At 45.2% G+C, this 16867-nt stretch overlaps 1 protein-coding gene across 1 annotated transcript in view; it reads left to right on the forward strand.

Annotated features, from left to right (window-relative positions):
- stxbp5l (syntaxin binding protein 5L) overlaps positions 1-16867 on the forward strand; it is a 310130-nt gene that overhangs the window by 238469 nt on the left and 54794 nt on the right. Inside the window, 8 exon segments of the mRNA XM_023981480.1 lie at positions 4475-4558; positions 6620-6743; positions 11569-11644; positions 13867-14027; positions 14474-14546; positions 16099-16246; positions 16365-16432; positions 16775-16815. Of these exon segments, the coding sequence (XP_023837248.1) occupies positions 4475-4558; positions 6620-6743; positions 11569-11644; positions 13867-14027; positions 14474-14546; positions 16099-16246; positions 16365-16432; positions 16775-16815 (775 nt within the window).

Here is a 16867-nt window from a genome sequence, read left to right on the forward strand (position 1 = left end):
GGAAAAGACAGAGAAAAGACAGAGAGTGTGAAGGAAAAAGACAGAGAGTGAAGGAAAAAGACAGAGAGTGAAGGAAAAAAACAGAGTGAAGGAAAGACGAAGAGAGAGAGAAAAAGACAGAGTGAGGAAGGAAAAAGAACAGAAGAATGAAGGAAAAAGAACAGAGTGTGAAGGAAAAAGACAGAGAGTGAAGGAAAAAGACAGAGAGAGAGAGAAAAAAGACACGAGAAGAGAGAGGAAAAAGACAGAGAGAGAAAAAAAGCCAGAGAGAGAGAGAAAAAAGACAGAGAGAGGTGTGAAGGGAAAAAGAGCAGAGTGAAGGAAAAAAGACAGTGTGAAGGAAAAAAGACAGAGAGAGAGAGAGAGAGGACCTTCTGTTGTGAAGATGACTCATATGGGATATGAAGCTATATTTCTTGCTGATTTATAGCCTTAGAGCATATCTAGACTCTTTCTGCCTCCCAAAAGCACTTATAAATGTGTGCATGCTGCCACCGAGAGGTTTGACGTTTTAATGTGTTTGTTTCTCTGAATGTGTGGGTGTGTATGTCAGAGCCAGTTAATGCATGGAAGTAGGTAAAGGGAGCAAGAACAAGTAAAGGCAATACGGTGGGTATTGATAGAGGCAGTGTGGAGTGATAGTATACAGTTAAGGTCAGAAGTTTACATACACCTTAGCCAAATACATTTAAAACTTCGTTTTTTCACAATTCCTGACATTTAATCGTAGTAAGAATTCCCTGGTTTAGGTCAGTTAAGGATCACCACTTTATTTTAAGAATGTGAAATGTCAGAATAATAGTAGAGAGAATGATTTATTTCATTTTATTTCTTTCATCACATTCCCTGTGGGTCATGAAGTTACATACACTCAATTAGTACTTGGTAGTATTGCCTTTAAATTGTTTATCTTGGGTCAAACGTTTCGGGTAGCCTTCCACAAGTTTACCACAATAAGTTGGTAAATTTTGGCCCATTCCTCCTGACAGAGCTGGTGTAACTGAGTCAGGTTTATAGGCCTCCTTGCTCGCACATGGCTTTTTCAGTTCTTGCCAGCAAATTTTCTATAGGATTGAGGTCAGGCTTTGTGATGGCCACTCCAATACCTGACTTTGTTGTCCTTAAGCCATTTTGCCACAACTTTGGAAGTATTCTTGGGTCATTGTCCATTTGGAAAACCCATTTTGCGACCAAGCTTAACTTTCCTGACCGATGTCTTGAGATGTTGCTTCAATATATCCACATAATTTTCCTACCTCATGATGCCATCTATTTTTGTGAAGTGCACCAGTCCCTCCTGCAACAAAGCACCGCACAACATGATGCTGCCACCCCCGTACTTCACGGTTGGAATTGTGCTCTTCAGCTTGCAAGCCTCCCACTTTTTCCTCCAAACATAATGATGGTCATTATGGCTAAAGAGTTCTATTTTTGTTTCATCAGACCAGAGGACATTTCTCCAAAAAGTACGATCTTTGTCCCCATGTGCAGTTGAAAACCGTAGTCTGGCTTTTTTATGGCGGTTTTGGAGCAGTGGCTTCTTCCTTGCTGAGCGGCCTTTCAGGCTATGTCAATATAGGATTTGTTTTACTGTGGATATAGATACTTTTGTACCTGTTTCCTCCAGCATCTTCACAAGGTCCTTTGCTGTTGTTCTGAGATTGATTAGCACTTTTCGCACCAAAGTACATTCATTTCTAAGAGACAGAACATGTCTCTATCCTGAGCGGTATGACGGCTGTGTGGGCTGCCATGATGTTTATACTTGCGTACTATTGTTTGTACAGATGAACGTGGTACCTTCAGGCGTTTGAAAATTGCTCCCAAGGATGAACCAGACTTGTGGAGGTCTACAATGTTTTTTCTGAGGTCTTGGCTGATTTCTTTTGATTTTCCCATGATGTCACGCAAAGAGGCACTGAGTTTGAAGGAAGGCCTTGAAATACATCCACAGGTACACCTCCAATTGACTCAAATTATGTCAATCAGCCTATCAGAAGCTTCTAAAGCCATGACATCATTTTCTGGAATTTTGCAAGCTGTTTAAAGGCACAGTCAGCTTAGTGTATGTAAATTTCTGACCCACTGGAATTGTGATACAGTGAATTATAAGTGAAATAATCTGTCTGTGAACAATTGTTGGAATAATTACCGACTTGCCAAAACTATAGTTTGTTAAYTAACAAGAAATGTGTGGAGTGAAAAACACGTTTTAATGACTCCAACATAAGTGTATGTAAACTTCCGACTTCAACTGTATGTTGCCTACCTACAGTATGTACACTGGTGTCCCCTGTGAGGAGGTAACCTTTTTCAGCAGTATCACACTACTTTCTGGAGTAAATCAAGGTGATGTATGTGCTGAGATAGAAAGACGGGCCGTTTTGGTTAAATTGGCAGTAACGCAGGTTTATGTGGTAGGAATTTAGGCAGGTATGCATGTGAACGTGGGTATATGTGTGTTACATTTACATTTTACATTTAAGTCATTTAGCAGACGCTCTTATCCAGAGCGACTTACAAATTGTAAAGATCATACATATTCATCCTGGTCCCCCCGTGGGGAATGAACCCACAACCCTGGCGTTGCAAGCGCCATGCTCTACCAACTGAGCCACACGGGACTACTGTGTGTGTGTGTGTGTGTGTGTGTGTGGTGTGTGTGTGTGCGGTGCGTGCGTCGCGTTGCGTGCGTGCGTGCGTGCGTGCGTGCGTGCGTGCGTGCGTGCGTGCGTGCGTGCGTGCGTGCGTGCGTGCGTGGCCCATGTGGGACTGAGAGTGGCAGAGTGAAGACAGGCTGTTTTCCACCCCACCTCCTCTCCATTCCACAGTGTGTGATCTGTGCTTTCAGTGTCTCCTCTCCTCCCTACAGGGACCTGTCTTCTCCTCCCCTCCCCAGAGGATCCCCTTCTTTAAATACTCCTTTCTTCCAGGCTGTGCCACCTCTTCTGCTCTGTCTGTCTCACTGTGTGACACTGCCATTACCCTCCGCACCTCTTAAGGTGTACTTAGTGGAGTGTGTGTGTGTGTCTTTGTGTATCCTACCTTTTACTCAGGCTGTGTGTATTCCTCATTCCGTGCTAGGGTCTGTGTTGTCTATCTCTCTCTCATCCTGGGGGTGTGTATAGTTTCATCTCTGCCTTCAAGTGTAGACTCCTCTCTCTGTGGGTGTGTAAGTAGACTTCTGTATTTTCTCTGCAGGGTTAATACATACTATTTAAAACGTACTGTTTGGTAAAAATGAACGCAGTAAGCAAAGAATATCAGCATACTAGATTCATCCTTCTGAGAATGCGTCATCTCAGGCGCAATTGCGYTGATTCCCGCCATTCCTTCATTTCGGTATAGCGTGTTCCCTCAGCTAATTATCAGCTGTTGTCAGACAGACGTGGGTCTGGAAAGATGATTCTCTTCCTCAATAGTATGTAGTGAATTCCCCTGTATAAAAAGGCAAAATGAATATGACATCTTGGTTAACTTACTATGAAGTTTTATTTTTTCACATACCCAAAATACCTAATATTTTGAACGCTAGTACGGGTATTTGGACACGACCAGCGTCTTTGCATATTCCTGCGAACCTCGTGTATGTGCTGTTTCTCATTAATCACAAACTGCAGAGCCAGTGGATTTKAGATTTTTCGCTGACAAAGGCCACTCTTTTTCTCTCTCTATATATGCCCCATATCCCATCCTCTCCTAAACCCTTCAGACGTCTCCCAGTCCTCCTCCCCAAAAAGTAAATCCTCTATAAATCACACACAGGGATAAGTGCTAGCCAGAGAGAGACAGGCAGAGGGAGCAGATTGGTTGTGTGCTGAGTGGAACACTCATGGTGAAGATCATCCCTCCCAATCCTTCTAATCACATCTCCCACAGGGAGAGAACCACGGTCACTGGAGCTACAAGCCAGGGGCCACTACGTCTGGAAAGGGGGAGAGAGAGGAAGAGTTTCTGTTTACTGAGACGAGCTCAAGTCTATAAGACTCGTATTTCAATGTTCAATGATTTCATTCTGTATTTCCTCCTCTGTCGCTCTACTGTCTGGCCCTCTCTCGAATTCTCTCCCTCTTCTTTATCCTTCTCCCTCCACCTGTCTTCCCTCCCTCTACCTGTCTTCCCTCCCTCTACCTATCTTCCCTCCTCTACCTGTCTTCCCTCCCTCTACCTATCTTCCCTCCCTCTACCTGTCTTCCCTCCCTCTMCCTGTCTTCCCTCCCTCTACCTGTCTTCCCTCCCTCTACCTGTCTTCCCCCCTCTACCTGTCTTCCTCCCTCTACCTGTCTTCCCCCTCTACCTCTCTTCCCCCTCTCCCTCTCTTCCCCCTCCCTCTACCTGTCTTTCCCCCTCTACCTGTCTCCCCTCCCTCTACCTGTCTTACCCGCTCTACCTGTCTCCCCCCTCTACCTGTCTCCCCACCCTCTATTTGTCTTCCCCCTCTCTACCTGTCGTCCCCCCTCTACCTCCTCCACAGTTGCTGATAGGGTTTGAGAGTGGAACAGTAGTCCAGTGGGACCTCCGAGCCAAGAAGGTTGACTTCAGAATCTACTACGATGAGGTGAGTACTCTCTTTCATTCTCTCTCTATCTCTCCCTCCCTCTAGCAGACAGTTGAACAAGTGATTTCACCCACATGAACTGTCTGATGTAAGGTTTACAAAGACCGTGTGGGAGCTTCTTTTACATGGATGCTTTCTTAGGGTTCATTAAGAGTCCCTTAAAAGTATGTTTACGTAAGGTCACACAATCAGGGACGATGTAAGGGCCCTATCTGATTAAATATTGACAGTGTACATGATTTGTAACCTATATGCCCCTAACTCCCCCCTTCAGGGATCATTTAAACCTATACATTCCTCCCCTTATTTCCAAAGAGGTGTCATTAGAACAGATCTGTCAGTCTTAATTACCCAGTGTGATGCATGATGGATACCCGTCTCTGGTGGCTCCACGTTGCTAGGCCTCACCATCAAAGAGGATTTAGAACATGACAAGGGAGAGGCATCGCCATGGCAGCCTAGACAAAAGCTGGGGGCGCGTAGGACAAAAGGAGCTCTCACTCTGCCATGATTCATTAAGGAAGGCTCTTTGTGTGACGCTCCGATGCGAGCCGGGAGAAGAGAGGAACGGGAGGATAAATAGCAGCGCTCCAGATATCACACAACGCTCCGTTCGGAGCCGATGCTCATCACAGAAGAGGCCGATGCATTGGAGCTTTAGATTTTACAACACGCCCTCTTTTTTATATATGTACCGTATACATATCACTCACTTTCCGGGAATAAAAAGCAAACCCCATTTCAAAGGCTGGTAGATGAGCTCTCTGCTGAAACCTATAGTTTTTCATTAGTGCAGTTTGATTAACTGGCTCATGAATCCTCCCAAGTCATTTCTGGCTTCTTTAATATCACAGGCAAGCAACGTCAAAGACYTTCACTAACACACCTGAACTCGTCCTACAGAACCATACAAATAGGGTCATATCTGTAAATAAATAAATAAGTGCGTTCGTTTGTTCGTGTGTGTGCAGTCTAGGGGAGAAAAATAAGAGTCACTGTCGCTTCTGAGCTTAACTAATTGCTTGGCAACATTGATTTCTCCTGTGTCATTCATCGAATGTTACATGTAAGACTGTATTTTCTACACCTGTCAATTTCCTTTCTTTCTCCTCCCCTTGTTTTCCGGAGCTCTCCAGTTCTGTGCGTAGTTAGTGGTATTGATCCTTCTCACTGTCCTAATCAGTCCAGCTCTAGTCGTGTCCTCTCTCATTTAACACCAGATTAGTTGAGGGACAGCACTCATTTGTTTTAGCAGCTAGGTTAACTGTGGTTGAAGGACTGCATTCTATCCTCAGGTTGGTGTTGTTACTCCCCCAAAAAGTTATATATTACTTATTATTATTTTACTGATTACTCCCTAGGAAAAGTAATTCATTACACTACTTGTTATATTACTTTTGCGTTACAACCCAAAATGATGCGTCATCGGCATTTTGGTGGATTCTACCGTGGATAAGGGCAGCATTTCTTCTACTACATACCCAGCTATAAGCTTGTCCAGCAGTTTCTGGGTTACAGCCTGTCCTCCTGAACGATTAAAATCAAGCCTTGGTTGTTTGGATGAGGTAGGCCTACAGTCATTWTCAGCAGCAGTGGTCAGGTCTTGGGGGTCTTTCGCAACGAGTTTTGTGTTTGTGTGTTGCCTTTGCAGATGCTTCAAGAGATTGGAAGTTGTGTTTAYAGCAGTGGAGAGTTGTTTCTTGCCTGGGCACAGTTTACATTTGACAGTTRTATTCTTACCATTTTGTCCTACCAAGTCAAWCTAATAGGAGTACTTCCAGCAGTAGTGCATGCATACGTTAACAGGAACTTGGTGAGAGGACGAAAACATTTAGAATCTGGGGCAGGGGGATTTTTTATATTGTGCAAAGAGTGAGGGAATAATCATCACCGATATTTATTTGGATCAATAACTGTAATAGAAAGGGAATGATAATAAAAGTAACAACCTATTTCTTTGATCAGTAACTGTAATAATATCTGTCTCTCTCTCTCTGTTTATCTCTCTTTTCACATTACCCTCCCTCCCTCCTTCCCTATACCCTTTACATCTCTCTCCAGGCTATCCATTCTGTTAGCTGGCATCATGAGGGGAAGCAGTTCATGTGCAGCCACTCAGATGGCAGCCTGACTATGTGGAACCTGAGAAACACAGCGAGGCCCATTCAGATCACCTACCCTCACGGTGAGAACGTTCCCATACACACACCCACCACACATGATCTCAACACACACATCACACATCTCACACACACACACACACACACACACACACTGACACACACACACACACAACCACACACACAACACACACACACACACACACACACACACAACACACACACACCAACACACACACGCACGAAGCACAACGCACACACACGCACAGACACACACAGACACACGCACACACACACGCACACACACACACCACACACACAAACACACCAACAGACACGCACACACACCACACACACACACACACACACACACACAGACACACACAGACACACAACCACACACATCACACACCACACAAACACAAACACACACAACACACACACACCCAACACACACACACACACACACACACACCACACACACACACACACACAAACGCACACACAACACACACACACACACAACACACACACACACACACACACACACACACAAACAACACACACACACACACACACTCACACACACACACACACAGACACACCACAGACACACGCAACACACACACACACACACCCACACACACACACACACACAACACACACACAAACACACACACACACACACACAACACACACACACACACACGACACACACGCACACACAACACACACACACACACACAACGCACACATGCACAAACACACACACACACAACACGCGCGCACGAGACACACACACACATAACCTCTGACCTATGATCTAAGACCCTACAGCCCTGACCCCAATGTAGTGACACAGTACATGCGGTCAAGTACATTGAGGGGACGTTGAAATGTAGATGAATTTGCAGATCTAGACACTTCGAAAACACATGCATCAATTATAGTGCTTTAAAGATAAAACCTCTCCGTACATCAAATGTTACAGTGACTGTAGTCCATAGAATTTCCAATGTCGCTGAGCTTAAACTCTGGCACCCACAGCAGATGAATAAGTGCCTCAAGTCAGTGTCATGATTGCTGAATACTCTATGAAGCTGATTGCAAATGAGCAAAATCTCCGTTCCTGCCACGGCCTTCTCTCTGAACTGTTCGATGGTTCTGGTGTTAGCGAGCATACTTTAACCCTGTGTCCCTCATGAAAGACCACCAGACACTCAGGGAAAACGCCTGTCTGTCTATCTGACTGCTGTCCCACTGTGATGTAATAGGACAACAGAGGACCAAAATCTATCAGGACCATAGCGTGTTAGTCCCCTGAGAGTCTTATCATTACGTGTGGTGTTTGTGTATGATCATGATGACCGCCGTGCCTGTGGTGGCCCAGACCCGACTAACACTTCACAGTAACTCTGTGGCTGTGGATAACGTCTCTCTCTGTCTGCTCTACTCACACTGAAACACAGGCAGGATTTTTGCCAAGCAGCACTGTGGGAAGAAGCACCATTGGCTGAAATATACTGTACATCCTTATCCTTGTAATTTAGATTAGGCCTTGCGTATGTGGATCAAGTCAACAATCACTTTAGCTGTAATGGCTGGTTGACTCAGGACTCCATACTGAGTATAGTCTGGTTTGACTGCGTTCGGAATCATTGAGCGAGTATAGGTCCTTGGTATTGGATCAGTCGGACATCCACTTTGAGCTGAGTAATAGTCCGTGATCTGTGATCATGCAACTCACTTATTCGGGGGGTAATGATAGAGAATATAGCTGGAATTTGGATCAGTATCCGACATCACTTTAAGCTAGTTATAGCCTTATGCATCGCCAGACATACTTTGAAGCTGAGTAGGCTAGTATTGGATCAGTTCGGACATCACTTGAGCTGAGTATAGGCCTGGTATTGGATCAGTCGGACATCACTTTGAGCTGAGTATAGGCCTGGTATTGGATCAGTCGAACATCAGTCAATCAATCAATCAAATGTATTTATAAAGCCCTTTTTACATCAGCCGATGTCACAAAGTGCTGTACAGAAACCCAGCCTAAAATCCCAAACTGCAAGCAATGCAGATGTAGAAGCATTGTGGCTAGGACAAACTCCCTAGAAAGGCAGGAACCTAGGAAGTAACYTAGAGAGGAACCAGGCTCTGAGGGGTGGCCAGTCCTCTTCTGGYTGTGCCGGGTGGAGATTATAACAGAAYATGGCCAAGATGTTCAAACGTTCATAAATGACCAGCATGGTCAAATAATAATAATCACAGTGGTTGTAGAGGGTGCAACAGGTCAGCACCTCAGGAGTAAATGTCAGTTGGCTTTTCATAGGCGATCATTCAGAGTTAGAGACAGCAGGTGCGGTAGAGAGAGAGAGAGAGAGAGAGTCGAAACAGCAGGTCTGGGACAAGGTAGCACGTCCGGTGAACAGGTCAGGGTTCCATAGCTGCAGGCAGAACAGTTGAAACTGTAGCAGCAGCAGGTGGACTGGGGTGGACTGGGGACAGCAGGTGGACTGGGGACAGCAARGAGTSATCAAGACAGGTAGTCCTGAGGCATRGTCCTAGGGCTCAGGTCCTCCAAGAGAAGAGAAAGAGAGAGAGAGTTAGAGGAAGCATACTTAAATTCAAACAGGACACCGGATAAGACAGGAGAAATACTCCAGATATAACAGACTGATCCTAGCCCCCGACACATAAACTATTGCAGCATAAATACTGGAGGCTGAGACAGGTCAGTGACTCAACCCACTCAAGTGACGCACCMCTCCTAGGGACGACATGGAAGAGCACCAGTAAGCCAGTGACTCAGTAATAGGGTCAGAGGCAGAGAATCCCAGTGGAGAAAGGGGAGCCGGCCAGGCAGAGACAGCAAGGGCGGTTCTCCGCCCCAGTGCCTTTCAGTTCACCTTCACACCCCTGGGCCAGACTACACTCAATCACAGGACCTACTGAAGAGATGAGTCTTCAAAAAATACTTAAAGGTTGAGGCCTAGTCTGYGTCTCTAACATGGATAGGTAGACCATTCCATAAAAATTGAGCTCTATAGGAGAAAGCCCTGCCTCCAGAAATTCTAGGGACAATAAGGAGGCCTGTGTCTTGTGACCATAGCTTACGTGTCGGTATGTACGCCAGGACCAAATCGGAAAGATAGGTAGGAGCAAGCCCATGTAATGCTTTGTAGGTTAGYAGTAATAACCTTGAAATCAGCCCTAGCCTTAACAGGAAKCCAGTGTARAGAGGCTAGCACTGGAGTAATATGATACATTTTTTTAGTTCTAGTCAAGATTCTAGCAGCCGTGTTTAGCACTAACTGAAGTTTATTTAGTGCTTTATCTGGGTAGCCGGAAAGTAGAGCATTGCAGTAGTYTAATCTAGAAGTGACAAAAGCATGGATACATTTTTCTGCATMATTTTTGGACAGAACGTTTCTGATTTGTGCAATGTTACGTAGATGGAAAAAAGATGTCCTTGAAAYAGTCTTGATATGTTCGTCAAAAGAGAGATCAGGGTCCAGAGTAAAGCCGAGGTCCTTCACAGTTTTATTTGAGACAACTGTACAACCATCAAGATTAGTTGTCAGATCCAACAGAATATATATTTGTTTATTGGGACCTAGAACTAGCATCTCTGTTTTGTCCGAGTATAAAAGTTAAAAAAATTCCGCCATCCGCCTTATGTCTGAAACACAGGCTTCCAGGGAGGGCAATTTTGGGGCTTCACCATGTTTCATCAAAATGTACAGCTGTGTATCATCCGCATAGCAGTGAAAGTTAACATTATGCTTCCGAATGACATCACCAAGAGTTAAAATATATAGTGAAAACAATAGTGGTCCTAAAACGGAACCKTGAGGAACACCAACATGTACAGTTGATTTGTCAGAGGACAAACCATCCACAGAGACAAACTGATATCTTTCCGACAGATAAGATCTAAACCTGTCCAGAACTTCGTGTCCGTGTAGACCAATTTGGGTTCGGTGATCAATGGTATCAAAAGCAGCACTCAAGTCTAGGAGCACGAGKACAGATGCAGAGCCTTGGTCTGACGCCATTAAAAAGCAATTTACCACCTTCACGAGTGYAGTCTCAGTGCTATGATCGGKTCTAAAATCAGACTGAAGCGTTTCGTATACATTGTTTGTCTTCAGGAAAGCAGTGAGTTGCTGGCGCAACAGCTTTTTCAAACATTATTGAGAGGAAGAGGAGATTCGTTATAGGCCGATAGTTTTTTATATTTTCTGGGTCAAGGTTTGGGGTCTTCAAGGAGGCTTTATTGCTGCCACATCAATTTTAGTTGAGTATAGGCCTGGTATTGGATCAGTCGGACATCACCCTTTATTCCTTGTTTCTTCCCTGACTCAGTTTTTTGAACGCAGAGAGACAGTCCTCTGGGTATTTATTTAAGTCTGATTCGTGACGGCCAAAAGTAATTTACCTTCGAACGGGAACAGGGAATACTGCCTTTATATAAAGTTCAGAAGAGATAAACAATGTAAAAAACGTASGTGCAGCTCACCCGCCAGCCACCACATTATTTAACATGATCTATTCGACAGCACGCCACTCCCAGGCTTGTTAATCACAGTCATTTGCATGAGAGGATAGGACTTAGAGAGAAACAGATTCGTCAATGGTGAAAAAGCCCAAAACTGTTGTTGAAAAGAATGTGCACACTCAATAAGAGGGTTTGTTGTCTTCTGCTGTCTTAGCAGTACATTACACTTTAATCAATTTAAAATTGCAGTTTGATTTGAAGAGAGATGGTGGTGAAGAAGCTTGGACAACAAAGTAATAACTATCTAATGATATGAGGATAAAAACAACATAACTGGCTTATTTAGTTGACGTACCCAACATGGCTTCCCCTTCTTTCGTCTTCCCCAGGGAAGATACTGAAGGACGGGAGGAAAGAGTCGTGTAAGCCCATCCTCAAGGTGGAATACAAGACCTCCAGGAACAGGTAAATACTCTGCCTCTCTTCATCTCATACACCTACCCAACAGATCCCAGATCCCTGCATCACACCCTGTACTGTACTAACCAACATGGTACTCTAGTGCCAGGCGAAGCTGCCTTGTGTTCTGTAAAATGAAATGTGTTTGCCATAACCACTTTTCAGGCAGCGGGATTTTCATAAAGGTTGTTGCTTTCTATTCCATTTACCCTCAAATAGAGACGTTTTTCCTATGAGATTTCAAATGATTGCCAAGAGCAGTTCCCCTGTAGTGAAAAATGTATTTGTCAAGTTTCCGATGTTTGTATTTGCCAAAAACTATTTTGATCACAGCTTGTTGTTCAGAAGTGAAACCTGGTATGAACGAGCTCCARATAGGTCTGAGTCATCCGCTGGCTTTCTATCACAGAAAACAGTACAAAATACAGGGGAGCCTTTACCAGAGAGCCTTTAACAGGGAGCCTTTACAAGGGGAGACTTTACTAGGGAGCCTTTAACAGGGAGCCTTTACCAGGGAGCCTTTACCAGGGAGCCTTTAACAGGGAGCCTTTAACATGGAGCTTTAACAGGGAACCTTTACCAGGGAGCCTTTAACAAGGAGCCTTTACCAGGGCCTTTACCAGGGAGCCTAACAGGAGCCTTTACCAGGGAGCATTTACGAGGAGCCTTTAACAGGGAGCCTTGAACAGGGAACCTTACCAGGAGCCTTTAACAGGAGCCTTTAACAGGGAGCCTTTACCAGGAGCCTTTAACAGGAGCCTTTACAGAGCCTTTACCAGGGAGCCTTTACCAGGGAGCCTTTACCAGGAGCCTTTACAAGGAGCCTGTACCAGGGAACTGTTAAGAAGCGTTCATCTCCAGACATGGATTGATAGGAGCCTCTGAAGCAGAATTCCCTCTTGGCTTGAGCTCTGTGTTGTCTGTTTGGAATGCATGATTGTCCTAATTTTCTCTTCCTATTTCTCCCTTCAGTGGTAGTCAATTACAGTGGAGGCTTGTAATCATATAGTTGTAGTTGTGTGAAGTTGATATTTAAAGGGCTAGATAGACAAGGAAGTACAGGTGCACCTCTGAGACCGAGACACTTTAGACTGCCTTTCAGGGTGTGACCACGCTTTGTAATGCTGAGAGAAAACAGCAGAACGCTCTTGTACTCACGGCCAGGACCGCTGACTTTAACGTGTGCGGTTGTGTCTGATGACCATTGTACCGTGGGTGTTGTGTCTGATGCCATTGTGACCGTGGGCGGTTTGTGTCTGATGGCCATTGTGACCGTGGGTGGTTGTGTCTGGATGCCATTGTGACCGTTGGCGGTGGTTGTGTCTGATGGCCATTGTGACCGTGTGGTGGTTATGTCTGATGGCCATTGTGACCGTGGGTGGTTGTTCTGATGGCCATTTGACCGTGGGTTGGTTGTGTCTGATGGCCATGTGGACCGTGGGTGGTTGTGTCTGATGTGCCATTGATGACCGGTGGGTGGTTGTGTCTGATGGTCATTTGAGACCGTGAGACGTGGCGGTGCTTGTGTTTGATGACCGGTGTGACCGTCAGGTCCGTGGGGGGTTGTCTCTGATGGTCATCATGACCGTGGGTGGATTGTGTCTGATCATGATGCCCGTTGTGACCGTGGGTGGTTGTCTCTGATGACCGCTGTGCCCTTGTGCGGTTGTGTTAGTCTGGCCCAGACCAGACAAACCCATTCACAGTCATTCTGTGGGCTGTGGGCTAACTGTCTCTCTCTGTTCTCGCGGACTCACTGAGATAGACAGGAAGAATTATGCCAAGCAGCCATGTGGGAAGGAAGGGCACCATTGGCTGAAATATACTGTACATCGCTATCCTGCCATGTGAATTTTTTATATTCCTCCTTAAGTATCTATATTATACTGTAGTTCTGATTTAATTTTTCACTTATTTTAGACACTGTGATGTTTCTCGTAGTTTCATGGTTTATTTTGTTGGGAAGGCTTAGCTTGGATGGTGTGTCAGCGGACCATCAGCTGTCTGTCGTAAACAGGACATGATGTTTTTCATGATCATCCATGACAGCTTACTGTCCATCTATTGTGTGACAAGTTCACGAACGCTCTCGTGACCGATCATCCTATGTTATACCAACATGAAATATTTCCTGGATTTCATAGCGACACTTGGTCACTCTATCATGATATTGACATAAGATCACGATAATGTCAGTCCTTACGACCTGTTTGTCTTTGTTTCCGCAGCAGTGAGCCCTATGTCATCTTCTCTGGGGGTCTGTCATATGACAAGTCCGGTGGAAGGAGGCCCACCCTGACCATCATGCACGGCAAGGCCATCACGGTGCTGGAGATGGACCACCCTATTGTAGAGTTCCTAGTACTCTGTGACACCCCATACTCCAACGGTGAGTGGAGGGTTGGGGGGGGTGCAGGTCAGTAGGTTGGGTTTGAAGGATGGAGTAAAAGCCCCCCCCCCCCTCTCTCTCTCTCTCACTGGCCCTCTCTCTTTCACTCACTTGCTGACTCTTACTCTCTGTCTCTCTCTCTCTCCCCTTGATAATTAGTCTAATTTGAGTGAAAGGTGTGATGATAATGAGTGCCTCTGTGAGACCTTAAATTACTATATCTGCTCTCTCTCTGTCCCATACCTGGGAGAGCAGAGGAACAGGGACTTTAGTACAAAGTACACACGTTCGCACACACACACGTACACATTCATATATTTACATTTCTATTTAAAGTATTGGAGTGAAGGATTTCCACAGTATTACGTTCTCTATGTCTACTGTATCTATTGGTTCTGTGTATGAATGTAATTCACTACTCTGTGTATCTATGTGACTGTCTACAGAGGTCCAGGATCCTTATGCAGTGGTTGTGCTTTTAGAAAAGGACTTCATCGTGGTGGATCTGACACAGAGCAAGTATGTACACACACACGCACACACACGCGCACACTCGCACACTCACACACACACACACACACACCCTCCTGCAGTGAGGTGCCCTGCTGTGGTCCAGAGGGGAGCAGACTGTCACCTCCTGATGTGACTCGATGTGACAGGAGGTGTAACAGCCCTCTAACACCACGTAACAGCTATAAGAGTCCCAAACAGCATCAATGGTGTTATGTCGTGTACTGGAGGCGAAGTCAGGTRCAGGAGAGCAGAGTGTAGTTAACAGGCGCACATTTATATTCCGTTCGGAAACGAGAGCACTACAATAAACAAACGCGCTCAAAAAACGGAACATAAATAAAAGGCAAGCGCATAAATCAAACACCACATAACATGAAAYAATTACACACAAAGACATGATGGGAAACAGAGGGTTAAATACATGTAGATTGATTGGGGAAATGAAAACCAGGTGTGTATGGAACAAGACAAGACAAATGGATATATGAAAAATGGAGCGGTGATGGCTAGAAAGCCGGTGACGTCGATCGCCGAACGCCSCCCGAACAAGGAGAGGAGCCGACTTCGGCGGAAGTCATGACAAATGGATTGAAACATAGACACACTATCGACACATTCCATTGGCTGATTAAGAGAGAGGGTCACAGATGGCCATTAAAACAAAGAAAATAAACACACACAGACACATACACAGCACACATCCACCACATCCACCCAAATGTGTCACATTGCCTTGAGAGAACCTTAGTCCACTGCCACTCCGGTCAGCTGTCTGTCACTAAAGTGTCATCATCACTAAGGAAGCAAGACAAAGACCATGTCACTGTGACACTGTCACACCTATGTCCACTGCTCTTCTTAAAATAGCCTCATTGACACTCTCTGTAGATGATACATCAGCACTATGATGGAGGAGGCTGAAGGAGGGACAGGGACGCCTAAGCTAGTTATCAGTAGCTGTGTTAACATTATAAGGATGTTGATAAGAAACACTAATTGGACAATACGGTGCTGGGAAGAACTTAAGTGGTGACCTGGGTRAGGTTATCTCCTGCAAAAATACCCRTTAGATATACACTACAAAACATTAGGAACACCTAATCAGTGTAGATGAAGGAGAGAAGTAGTAGGTGCCTGGCGCACCGGTTTGTGTCAAGGACTGCAACGCTGCTGGGTTTTTCACGCTCAACAGTTTCCTGTGTGAATCAAGCATGGTCCACAACCCAAACGACAATCCAGCCAACTTGACACAACTGTGGGAAGTGTTGGAGTCAACATGGGGCCAGCATCCATGTGGAACGCTTTCGACACCTTGTAGAGTCCACGCCCCAACCAATTGAGGCTGTTCTGAGGTCAGCTCAATATTAGGAAGGTGTTCTTAATGGTTTGTCCACTCAGTGTACATAAACTGCAATGCTCAGAGCTAGAGCACTGTACCTTTTGCTTCTTTGCTATTTAGATCTTTTGGTGATAACATTCTGTAGCAGTCACATACGTCCACGTCTCCCTTGTGAGAACTCTACATGCACGCAATAACAGTTCCCTCTCCCTTTTGCAGCTTCCCCATCTTTGAGAACCCCTACCCAATGGACATCCACGAGTCTCCTGTCACCTGTACGGCTTACTTCGCTGAATGCCCTCCTGACATCATCCCCATCCTCTACTCCATAGGGGCCAAGCAGAAGAAGACTGGCTACAGCCACAAGGTACGCTACAGGTCACAGGTCAGACAATGACAAAGTAAAACTAAAGCAAACAACAACAAAAAACTAAATTCCGTTCGGGAACTTTTCAGTCCATGACCAACTGTCTTATTCCGGACAGGAGTGGCCAGTGAGTGGCGGTACGTGGACATTAGGCTCACAGACCTACCCAGAGGTAATCGTCACAGGGTGAGTCAGTGGGTTCCATACTGTTGGATGGAGACCTTTTTTTTTTTTAAAGCTTGCCCACTGGGCACACACTTGTTGAATCAACGTTGTTTCCACGTCATTTCAATGAAATTACCTCGAACCAATGTGGAATGCGCGTAGAATTGACGTCTGTTCCCAGTGGGTGTGAGCAAACATTGAGTCACTGGTTCTATTTATTCGGACAGGACGTAGTAAAGGTTTCCTCTGCTCCTCTGGTGTTTATCATCGGTAGAAGCATGAGAGTGGGAATGTCTAATTCTGCTACAGTTTTAGAAATAGACTGCTCTTTACCTCTTTCCCTGTCTTTTATCCTTTGTGCAGACACGCWGATGGAACYGTAAAGTTTTGGGACGCCTCTGCTAGTAAGTTCTCTCCCTCCACCCTTTCTTACGTTGAATGTCAGCAGTAATCTCT

This window comes from Salvelinus sp. IW2-2015, linkage group LG36 (assembly GCF_002910315.2).
Source record: "Salvelinus sp. IW2-2015 linkage group LG36, ASM291031v2, whole genome shotgun sequence".
Classification (NCBI taxonomy): domain Eukaryota; kingdom Metazoa; phylum Chordata; class Actinopteri; order Salmoniformes; family Salmonidae; genus Salvelinus; species Salvelinus sp. IW2-2015.